The 12,369-nt window shown below is 38.9% G+C and overlaps 2 protein-coding genes across 3 annotated transcripts in view; one reads left to right on the top strand and one right to left on the bottom strand.

Moving 5' to 3' along the window:
• The window catches only part of LOC126203644 (uncharacterized), an 89,238-nt gene extending 81,655 nt beyond the window's left edge, over positions 1 to 7,583 (bottom strand). The window contains exon 1 of the mRNA XM_049938022.1: positions 7,436 to 7,583. Within this exon, the coding sequence (XP_049793979.1) occupies positions 7,436 to 7,547 (112 nt within the window). The 5' untranslated portion in view covers positions 7,548 to 7,583. The remainder of the gene's footprint in view (positions 1 to 7,435) is intronic.
• A 112-nt stretch (positions 7,584 to 7,695) lies between these two features.
• The window catches only part of LOC126203128 (biogenesis of lysosome-related organelles complex 1 subunit 2), an 83,284-nt gene continuing 78,610 nt past the window's right edge, over positions 7,696 to 12,369 (top strand). The window contains exons 1-3 of one of the 2 annotated variants that reach the window (XM_049937375.1): positions 7,696 to 7,896; positions 7,973 to 8,103; positions 8,264 to 8,375. In XM_049937375.1, the coding sequence (XP_049793332.1) occupies positions 7,848 to 7,896; positions 7,973 to 8,103; positions 8,264 to 8,375 (292 nt within the window). In that variant the 5' untranslated portion in view covers positions 7,696 to 7,847. The remainder of the gene's footprint in view (positions 7,897 to 7,972; positions 8,104 to 8,263; positions 8,376 to 12,369) is intronic. The other variant, XM_049937376.1, reaches the window with a different exon arrangement.

Here is a 12,369-nt window from a genome sequence, read left to right as displayed (position 1 = left end):
ATGTGGCCCACTGAAGGTGAACTCTCATGGCCAGCCCAAGGAAATGCCATTAGCGGAACATTCAAATCAAAGTGTAGTGTAATGTGGCATGTATCCAAGTATCACATACAGGATTATAGCACCCCTCCCCCCTCAGGGAAAGGGTGCTCTGCTGATGCGGGTGTTGGGGCAACAGTTGAAATAACCATGGCCTGTGCAGCAGATGCCACAGGTGATTATGGTGGCAGCAGGAGGAGATTCAAGGCTAGAACTGGTGAGTAGGGATGGAATGGTTGTGGACACATCCAATGGCCACTCCCCTGTATAGTACCATGATAGAGGACCAGCGACAAGAGTGCTGGTTGCATCTCTATGTCCAGTTCCTCAACCTGGTGGAACTGTGTCAAAGGGAAGGTGGTGGCTGCCCAGTTTGGGTACTGGTGTTATAGTGCCTGAAGGCACTGGCCCAGGTGTCAGCAGAATCACCAGTGACAACGAAATACCATAAAATGAGGTGAATCCGATCAAATATGGCAGTTTTTTAAAATTTCGTCCATTTACTGTTGTAATATTAGAATAAAAGTTTGTATGTTAATTTCACAACCATGCTAGTGATATATTCATGCATTACATTATTTTTAGTTTATAATTGCAGTTATTATTTTAAGTTAATTGTTGATCGGTTTCACCACCTCAGTTGGGGCGAATCCGATCACCATCGTATTTTGTATGCAGGAACGGAATTGGACCTCCAGTGGAGTGAAACAGATCACTATTCTTATTTTAAAAAAAATATATTGGTGTATTTGCAACAAAATTTTACAATTTCTAGACTAAACAAATTTTTACAAGGACATTAAACTTGACATTTCTGCTATAAAACCATTGCATTTACGAAATTTGACAAACAAATATTAATTTTTAGTTATTTTGTGTGATAATCAATGTGAAAAGTATTTACTCAATGTCATCATCATCTATCCCTTCAAAAATAAATTTACTTCACCTTCTGCATTCTGGAACAACTTTTTTAATAATTTGGGCTCAGTTGTATCATCAATTTTCAGAAAGAGAAAATAAACATTACCATCAAGCACTTTCTTTCTCAGAAATGTCATTAGGGATGCTGTCAACTTTACCAATAAAAAACCTGAAACTTTTTTTTCATAGGAAATTTTACTATGGTGAAATCCTTTTCTTCAAATTCATGCCAATCTTTATCCTTCTCCTTGTTCATTTCTTCACTTTCATTTGACTCATGCTGTTCTGGATAACTGCTACATAGGGACTCCCTGCTTGCAGCCCTGTCACTGTACTTTTCACTGAAGTCATTGATAACAATTCCTTTTCCTGGAGTTAATGCTAAATGCTTTGTTTGGTGCAGCTTTCCTTTTGTTTCATGAGAGAGAATCTGTTCCAACTGCATTTCGAAGGCTGCTTCCTAAGAAACTTCTGATGAGCTTGTGCCATGTGCGTTGTTATCGGTTGCTTCTAGAATCTGCGAAATGACTTTATCGGGGCAGAAAGGAAACATTCCTGCTCTTCTGAACCCAGATATTACTTTGATTTGGACATGATAGGTATATTTTCAAGGGTTTTTTCAACAACCTAGGAAATTCAGATTTTGGCACCACTCCTCTATTCTTCCTTTTCCAATAATTTAGCACATTTCTCCAAGCAAGTTTTAAAGGTCTAAAAAATGTCACATCAACTGGCTGACTCAAATGAGTGGAATTAGGTGGTAGAAGCACAAATTTAATGTCCTGTTCCTGGCACAGTTTAATAACATTATATGACAGATTACTCGAGAAATTGTCACCTATAATCACTTTAGGTCCCTCCAATTGCCAAGCATAAGGAAAGACAATTTGAACAAACCATGATTCAAACATTGTTAGGTCAAACTAACTACTTTGACTCCTATTATAACCTGCACCAGTTATGCCTCCTTCAGTCCAATTATCGTAGAGGTGTTTTGCCCTGTAAACTGTGCACGGTGGGAGGACTGAGCTGCCCGCAGCTGCTGTCTTGTGCCACACTTCATTATTACTTTTACTTATCCAAGATTGTCACAAAAGCTTGTCTCACCACAGTTTATAATTCTGGAGGGAGGGACACCACTCAAGGTCACTTCAAGGTTTTTAAAACAATCGATAACTGTTTCTCATGTAACTGCTGCCTTTGCCCTCTTCACATTTTCACTTACTCTAACAGTTAGTTCATTATTTCTTTTCAGAAAAGATTTTACCCACTCGTGCCCAGGTCGATTGTCACAAAATCCTTTTTCAATTGCCCCTGCTTGATTGAGATATGCCTGTACAATGTCCCTAACATCATTATTTCTCAAAGGAAACCACCACTTCACACAACACAATAATCATTTAACCAGGCTTTTTTCCTCACTACTGGTCAATGCTGGTTGGCTGCCTATTTTGTATTTGTACCTTTCCTTGAGTTTGTCATTTAATGTCATATATGGAACTGTGTATTGCTCTGAAGCTTTCCAGATGCTTAATTTTCCTGATTTGACAGCTTTCCCCACATTTAGAAGAAATTCTGGTTTGTAGTTAAGATTTCCATGTTGGTCCCAGAACCTTTCGGTGAAACTGTATCACTTACGATGTTCATATGCAAGCAATAACATTGTAACTTACCAGTTACACTTAAGAAGTAACAGGCACCAGCAGAAGTTTTCACACTGCTGTGTTGACTACATAGGTGTAGCACAAGAATCACACACCCACTGACAATGTGATTTTCTGGTAGCACACACTCCAATATGCCATTGTTGTTGATAGATTAGCCAAGAATTCACGACAACGGTAAGCTGCAATGTAATTGTTAAAATTCTACGCTCAGTTATCCAAATGTGGGAAAACTGGTAAATGACTGGATTGACACCACCTTGTCGGATTCACCTCATTTTACGGTATTGCGGGAAGGCCTGGCACAGGCGCAGGGGGCTGGACCCTAGAGAAGAGGCATGAGGCGGCCATATCTGTGAGGAGGGTGGGTACACACTTGCAGCAGGGATGCCCCATGAGACTGGGAAAGGCACAGAGGCAGGAGGTGAAGTTGGCGACAGGAGCTCTGCGGCCCTCACCATGGCGTGAGATGCAGCTGGTTGTGGTGCCATGTCGCCAGCCCATCACTGGTGTGCATCATACAAAGGCAGTAGCCTCAGCATCTGTGGACCATGACCAGAATCCATGTCAGTCAGTAGCTGAATACACAAGTTCAGACCGCAGAGCCAGAACGGAACTGCGAAGAGGGGCATTGGTGGGGCGACATAAGCACATTCAGGAGGGTGCGTGGTTGGTGACTATGGAGCATCTTGGCTGGACTCAGCTCCTCCACAAATATGAACCTGTATGAATTCAAGAAGTGTGTCAATGCGTGCTTGGAGGACCCTTGATTTGCAGATGAGATGTTTCACCTCAGATTGGGAATGAAAAGGAGGCATCAACAGGCAAACACCTTGACGGGCACAGAAATTTTGCAAGTTCTGGGTCACAAATTGTGGACCATTATCCATCACAAGCATATATGGCAATCCTTCAATCATCAACAACCAACAGCCAGAAAGAATTTGGGAAGGGTCCCACAAAATCATGGATGCTTTCCCACAGATGCTGCAGTGTGGGCTACAGAGAGATCATCACCCATGACACTGCCTGTTGGATAGCAGATTGTGACAAGATGCACAATGTCACCATCAAAGCAGGGCCAAAACAAATGCTGATGGGTCAATAAGTTAGTACGTGAGACCCCCAATGTCCCTGTTGTAGGAGCTGGAGCACATACTGCTACAAGGTTGCTGGGATCACAACCCTGGATGACAGTTCATTTATGGCTGAGAGACCACCACCACTTATTACTGAAAGGCACTGACAGAGAGCAAAATAGCTCTGCAAAGGACCAGAAATCAGATACCCCGTCTGGGACACCATGCTGAATGAGGTGAACAACTTGGCACAGAAGCAGATCATCAGCAACAGCAGCTGTGACCTGGGAAACCATAGGAAAAAAATCCATCCACCATATGTTGGGCCTCAATCGTGAAAACAAAGGAGTTCATCCTGATCAAAAGTACGATCCAACCGCATCAGAAGTTGGGACAGTGTATCGGTATTTGCATGTTGCACAGTAGACCAAAAATGTATTTCATAGTTGCAGTGAGACAGGAACAAGGCCCAACACTGGAGGCGATGTGTTGATTTGTCAGTCAACGAAGCAGAAGCATTAAAGAATGAAACCAAGGGCTTCAGGTCAGTAATGAGAGGGAACTTAGACCCAAAGAAGAACACAATTTTTGGGGGTGTAGATGATAGCAAGCGCTTTCATTTAACTTTGGAGTATCGCTGCTGAGCAAAGTTGAGCATTTTCGATGTGTAAGCTATTGGCCGTTCAGAACCATCCTTATATCATTGTTGTGGTTGTTGCTGCTGTTGTTGTTTGGCACATCACTGTCCAGCATGGTGTGCTGTGTCTGTATGGCTACTACGTTGTCTGCCCCCTGAGGATTGATCGATATCTGATGACCAGGAACAGGAGCCACCACAGCGATATCACATCAAGCTTCAATCTGATTGCCATCAGCACGAGATACCTTGAAAGATTGAGCATCATTTAACACTTCAGCCAAAGATTCTTTCACTGTAGTGCATGCTGACACACCTCATTGTCAGAGCCAGCTAAATGATGGTGTCACAGACCTTAAAAAGAGTATAGGAATCATATGACTGAGGTCACGGAGTTCAGCTGCCCAAGCCCACTAGTCCTGGTGGTTTTTTTTATGAGAATGATAAATCTCTACATGCACTGCAATGACAATGATAACTGATGACAACTTACACACAATGACGCAGGTTCCTGGAGTGGCGCTCACTGGCACAACAACGGGTTGATCCGAGGAGAAATCAAGAAAGGAACAAAGCCTTGCATATGTTTGTGTCAGTGACACCAGAAGCGAGAAAGTGTTAATGAAGCCACTTTTCATAAGCCTTCCAGTTTGGGGCTGCTTCGTGCTAAGGGAGAATGGGTGGTGGATACACTGACTGTGTGGAAGCCTGTATAGTCAATGTGGCCGACAAGTTCATCATAGCAAATTTAAGAACCTGCTGCTGCTTGAGGAGACATTGGAGCACTGCCTCCATCAAAACTTGGAAAAAAAAGAAAAACCAACTAAAGAGACTGAGCACGTGGAGGTGAACACCACACTCATTACCAGTTGTTTCGTACTGTAAGACACAAATGGCCACAACGAACCACAGTTTATTCTTCTTCCACATAAAAGTAAACAACAGTCGACAAGACAGACACAAACAAAGAAACAATCCAGGTACTTACACAAGCAGTTGCTGACAATAAGTAAGAACACAATACGAGGGTGAGCGACTGCTGCACTGTGCTCCTAAAGAGGAAGACTCCCGTGGACAGCACGGTGGATGCCATGCAATGTGCGCAAGTCATGTGGCCCACTGAAAGCGGTCTCTGGTGGCTGGCCCTTGTAGTTGCAGTTGGGGGAATATTCAAAGTGCTGCATGTGGTGCTGCAGTGCGTATCCAAGTATTATGAGAAGCTTATACCAATTGTAGTTTTCCAATTATTCTTATTTACGTCATAATAATGAACGTCATTAGTTGACCACAGCGCTCTGAGAGGTCATTAACCATAGAAACTACACTATGAGTTTGCAGTCTGATGCATCTATGACAATGCCATCAATAGCAGTGTTGTTGGTTCCCATAACTCTTCTTGCAAATTGTACAAGGGGAGGAACTAGACTATATGAATTAGCAAGGGACTCAAATATAACTTTAGAATAGGTATTTTAAATTAATCTCTTTAGTTAATATAACCCCATTCTGCTTAGAAGTCAACAATTTCATTAAAGCATCAAGATGTTCCATAAAAAATTCAAAATCACCAGATGAAGCCCAGTATATTGTGACTATTATTATTACTATCATTATTATTGTTGACTTCCATGAAAATATTCTACTGTAGCATGTCCTTCAAAAGGCTGATCACTGCAAAATCTATGGGTATCAGTATTTTAGTGTTTACATCCCTTCTCAATGTAAGTGGCAACTCTTCCTTTCTCCATACATTTTAGGCCCAAAATTTTCAGTTGATTTTACCTCTTTTAATAATGATAGCCTGAATTCTATATTTACCCTGAAAAAGATACTGCCTTCATACCAGTTGCTACAGGGATATGCCCATGAGTGTGTTTCCCCTTAATGAATCTGCTGTCAACTCAGTCAGTTTCCCTTTCCCATTCCTGTTGAGACACTGCCCATGTCATGTAAAACCCCACCTCTCAACAACACTGACACAAACCAAATCTTTGTTTGATTCAGCACCTGACATGAGCAGTTGATTTAAATCTATGTTGCCCATGAATACATTATATATCACTGCTTTATTAGGTCACTAAAATTAACACATTTCTTGATGTTAAAAATTACTTTTTATATCTTTCAATGTGTGATGTTTTTAACAAGTATTGGTCACAGGCTTCCTGCATAACTATGTCACAACTTAAGCTGAACCATGTTAACTAGACTCAGAGCTGTTGAACAGGAGCCTAGAAAAGGAACAACCTCAACATTTGTATGGCTTGTAGCTGAAGCTATCTTTATCAGGTCACTCTCAATACTGTAGTCATGGTTCCTGTCCATACTGTTCCCTCCTCCACACACTATTACAACATCGTCCTCCTTTCCAAAATCTTTGCAAAAAGAATTTATATTCTCCATCATTTAGCTAAATCTCGCTGTTGACTTGAAAAAATTGTGACTTGATACCTGTTTCCTAGTTCTTCCTGTAACAACAGGCCTACATCTCTTACATGACTACTACATAACAACAAGAGTTTCCCCCTTTCATGCGTTTTCTGAAATCCTTGGTTTCCTATTGAACGCCTGCTATGCCTTGCCTACATCTACATCAACTGCAGACCATTCCTCACCTAAATGAGAGAGAAGGGAAAACCAGTCTATTTTTCTGGGAGTATTGGGCATTACGTTTGCAGAAATATGTATTTTTCTCTCAAGCTGTTCTTAATTTTGGTCGCTTTTCAGTACATCATGTCACATGCATACAATATTCTCTCTCTCTCTCTCCAAACACGTATTATCATTTATAAGCTACATTCCCCTAAAATGGCTTTCGCAGATGGTATGAAGTTGGGTTTTTCTAAAACATTCGTTCAACCACAGCGTAATATCTCAGAATATTCTAATAACAGTGAACTTCAACATTTTGTAATTGTGCACCCTTTGGCGTGTAATATGGCCGCTCCGCACAATTAGCAACTCCATTGTAAACCTATTGAATCTATGCACAGAACCAGCTCTGCACGTGTCAACTACTTAATAAAAATAAAACGTTCACTGTGACAGATATAAATAACATTCCAGTGTCACCAGAATGAATAATTAGTAATTACTTATTAGGCCGTAGAGACGTTGTATCCGATGTTTCATCGTGCCCCAAGCCCAATAGGGACCAAAATGCAAAGTTACAGGCTTATCAAGTCTGCTTCTCATCCTTTCTTCCATTACGAGTGGTACACGAAGGCTTTTAGACCCCACAAAAATTTCTGTAACAACGTGACATGACAGGGGGATTCCTCAGTCCGTCAGTCGTTTGCAGAGATGTTTTTATGTACATCACAGAGTGTGAAGCAAACGGTGATCTCTGGTAAATAAAAGCACGTTGGCCCTTCCTGACGTCACCTGACGTCACTTTCCAGCTGGGCAATGGTTTGTTTATATCGTATAAAGGTAGAAGTATGTTCGTGAGAGTACGAGGAGTAGTGTTGCAGAAGTAAATAATCGAAAATCTGCGCTATTTTGAATATGACTGACGAAGGTGATAGTGAAGGTGTTACAGACTCACCCAGAAGAGGTACGATACAGTAAATAAACTTTTGCGGTGTGTGACAATAAGGAAGTAAGCCTACCTAATAAATATTGTGTTTCAGGGCCAACTTTGTCAACAAGCACAAGTAGCTTTGAAGCCCTCGACCCACACGATCCGAACTTAAGCCGCCTTGCCACAAACATGTTCCAGAAAACGGCAGATTATTTGTATGGAGAGCTGACAGCCACGTTGGTAGGTAGTGTTCTTATACACTAGGTTGTGATACATGTGACACCGATGTTCTACCGTGGATGTACTCGCCTTTACAACAGTGTTAAATTACGTGCGATGTGTTCATTATATTCCTTATACACTCGCTTAACTTGATGGTTGATTTATGTTATGTTTTTAGGATGATTATCGTTTGCTGGAAGCGATGAATCGTGCTACGATCACAAAATATGCTGACATGAAGCAGATTGCTGGAAGTGTTTCGAAGACTATGGCGGAACTGAATGAAAAACGTAAGCAGATAATGCTGTAATATATTAAGCTGTTATTGCTTGATGTCAGAGACTAATTTGCCAACTTCTCATGTGCAACACAGAAGTTTTACTATTTTTGGGTTTTGACCAGTGGTACAACACCCGTTGTTGCACGTGTTCAACATTAAATCGTTTATTGATTACATATTTTGGCTATAATCTCTCTCTCTCTTGGATGTGATAAAAGTGTAGCTGTTCTACAGTGAGAGGATTATTATGTTAAGTGTGCACTGTCGTTGTCTTGAGTCGGAAGACTCGTATGATGCAGCTCGCCATGCTAGTCTATGCTACACAAGATTCTTCACCTCTACGTAACTACTGCAACCTACATCCATTTCAGTCAGTTTACTGTAGTTGAGCCATGACGTTCATCTAGGCCCTACCATTTTTACCTCACCCTCTTGGGTGTCTGTTTGGTTGTGTTGTGTGAATGTATATATGCTTAAAAGGAAAAGAACAATAGCTTGGAAGCTAGTGTTAGGCCCCCTAATTGTCTTCTATTACTTCTTTCTGAGCACCGTGCAGGGTCATTCCATATCAAATCACCCAATAAAAAATAAATTTTACACCCACCTCGTGAGATTTTCATGAATTTTGGCTCAAATGGTTCTAATACCATCCTGACAACACCTGCAATTTTTTTTGCTGTATCTCATACAGTTTTTTTTTATAAATTTTTAAAGTTTTTATGTTTTGCGTTTTCTGAACCTTCGGAAATGGTCAATTTAATTTGTATTCAAAACTTTAAATTTGCTTATCTTAAAAACTCTTTTAGATAACATCATGAATTTTTGCAGCAAGTTTATTTATTATACATATTTGAAGATAAAAAGGATGCTATTAAAATATATTAATATTTTCTACGAAAAAAAAATATATATGTATTTTTTTCTTTTTTTTTTAACGGATGTTTTGTTTTATAAGAATTGCAATATCTAGAGTCTCAGACCTGATAGAATGCTCAAATTTGTTTTAATTTACTCTTAAACATATAGGCTACTTGATAAAACAAAAATAATGATGGTTTTTTTAACATGTTTATTAATTATAGTAGATTACATTAGAATTAACGACACTTATGTATAACCCAACTGATTGCTTGAAACATTGAATTTTTTGAGTAATTTTGTCTTTTTAATAAACATTAATGCTGATTCAAACTGTTTTTCCACTTCATCCAAGAGCTTTCAGTTCTTTTGATACAGTCTTTTTTGAAGTAATACATTCTCCCAGTGCCGCTTGATTGAGGTGCGTCAACTACACAGACTATGTGCTCCAAAGGCACTATGCAGGAATCTTCTCTTTCAGGCCAATAAAATGATGCAGCAGGTCCTGAAGGATGTAGAAATAGAATTTCTGCATCTTCTTCATCATTGAATATTGTTTTTACCAGTCCAAAGTACCAGTTACCATCATAATTTGCAGCCACATAGCTATTTATGGATGGTTCAACACGAACCCAATCAGAAGATGAATGGAAAGAAAAGACTAAGGAGGGTTTTACACTATCTGTAGTCCTAATTTCAAGGTTGTTTGTTGGAAGTGGTTTGAAGTTATGAAAACTTCTTGTTCCAGGAATGGTTCGGGTTGCTGAAAAACGTTTTTCTAGTTTTAACCATAGCAAATCAGCTTCTTTTTTGTCAATAAAGTGAAAATGAATGTTTTCAATATTTTTTTCACAAAACTTATACACATCGATTGCTGTCATTATTTGTTCTTTGTCTGAAAGCTGTAGACTGGCTTTCCTTAAAATTCTTTTAATAGTTCCTCCTAGGCCATCACAAATTGACTTCCCATGACTTGTTGCAAAAAAAGAGTGTTGGGCCTTCAAATTAGTCTCTCAAGTGTTCAGTCAATTTTTTAAAACTGTTTCTATTTTTGTACTGCCCAGCACAACCATCTGTAAAGTAGTGAACTGAGTCAATGTCAGTATGATGTAATGACAGCGACTTTGTAATTTCTTTTTGTACAAAGTTAACAAAACCAGTGTCATGTTCTTCATCATCACTAATAAAACAGTGGTTGGAAACAAAAACATTGTTTTCCTCATTTCTTAGAAAAACTCCAACTGGGTGTAGAGTACAACCACCTCTATTCCAGTGGTAACTTTGGATCTCATTTTGTATAACAAAGGAATAATTTTCACTGAAATCCATCACAATAATTGCTGTTTTGGGTGGTGGGTCTTCTTTCAATCTTTTAAAGGCTGCTGATTGGGATTTTGCTATAAACGAGTTCGGGGTGAGCTTTTCCAATGACCTAACCAATAAAGAAATGTAGTCTTAAACACTGATAGACTGTTTGATCATTTCTGCCCTGTCTGTGTTAACCCACTGACTGATTACAATTTCTTCTTCTAAATCATAATATTCACTTAGTTTTTCAGTTAAGCACTCTGTTAGTGCAGTATTTGCAGGACAGCTGTTGCAATGATGTAGCATGCAGTTTTGGTTTTCTGTGTTGCACACAAGCATCTTAATTAGGTCTTTATAAGATTCTTAAATTTTCACAGCATCCAGTAATAGTTTAACATTCTGGTGGATACTGCATACACATACAGTGTGTGTGCCTGCAGCACCAGCAAGGATACACCATTTAGGTCTCAAGAAACAAAATTTTGAAAATCCTAATTCTACCTCGGGATTCTCCTATTTGAAATAATAATAGAGTTCTCTCAAGTTACACAAAATTAGTCTTTTTTGCATGTACACATTTTCTTGAACACTTACTTTGTCTTTCGTTCCAGGTAGCACTCTGGAACTTTCATCCTTTTCATAAAAATCTGTTACAAGTCTTACTGTATTTTCAGAAAGAGTTTTACCTTTTTTTGGACCAGGAGTTTCCAAAATACCCTTTTCAGATTTTAGCTTTCTAGCTTGTCGCACCATGTACTCACTTACATTAAATTCTTTCATCACTTTATTTCGACTCCAAGAATCTGGAGCCAAGGTCAGAATCTGGATTTTTCTAGACCTCCCAACAGATGAAATCTTCTCTTTCATAAGAGAAATCATTACATCAAAATCCTTTGCTTTCTCAACCACACTTTTATCTTCTTCGTCATCATCAGAACTTGGTGCATCATATTTTAATGCTTTTGAAACCGCCTTTTTTACAGTCTTTTCAATACTGCTAACCTTCCTTTTAAAATAAGACCCTTTACTTTGTTCTGACAAGCCATGAAGCTTTATCGGTGTTAAACCTAAATAATCAAGAGCAATGTTTGTTTGTACGAGGGATTCATTTCTGGATTCCAGTGATTCTAATTCAACCATGACTTCATCATCTGTTTCACTTTCATTGACTTCAACTCTTAATTTTTCCTCACAAAAGTTACGGCATGTTGAGCAAAGCTTTTGTCCGGGTTTTATGCTAATATTTTTTGTCAGTAATTGTTTGGAAAGACCCAAGCCTACACTTCTCAACGATTTTTTGATGGGCTTTTTGTGTTTTTTTTTAGTGGGTCTACACATGTTGTTTGATACTTTTCAAAAACATTTAAAAAGTAGTAGCTGTGGTGTGAACATATATTCTTAAATTCACACAGATTAATTCCAGATCGTAAGTGGATCAAATCTTTTTCTTCCTCACTCAATTCTGATACTGGTTGTAACTTTTTTGAAGGTGTGTAGGTTGTTTGGAAACAGTCAGATTTTTTAAATAACCCTACACTACAGGTTTGAATATCTGACATACTGATTTCACTTTTGGTCTGATTACTGTTCTCGTTACTTTTATAGGATATTGGAAAAGAATCTCTGTAAACTAAGTAACAGTACTTACTGAGAGTTCGAATAAACTTAATAAAATACTATCCAAGCACTATTTAACACTGTAATAATTTTTTTACTTCAAAACACAGGAGTAACAAAACAAAATCCAAGTGTACATTGCTACTCCAATAAGACAAAAACTTATTTTCGGTGTCTAAGTCACTTGGTATTTTTTGTTTTTAAAATATAATTAATATTAT

This window comes from Schistocerca nitens, chromosome 9, assembly GCF_023898315.1.
Source record: "Schistocerca nitens isolate TAMUIC-IGC-003100 chromosome 9, iqSchNite1.1, whole genome shotgun sequence".
NCBI lineage: Eukaryota > Metazoa > Arthropoda > Insecta > Orthoptera > Acrididae > Schistocerca > Schistocerca nitens.
The sequence above is the reverse complement of the archived record's forward strand: the minus strand, read 5'-3'. Positions and strand labels throughout refer to the sequence as shown.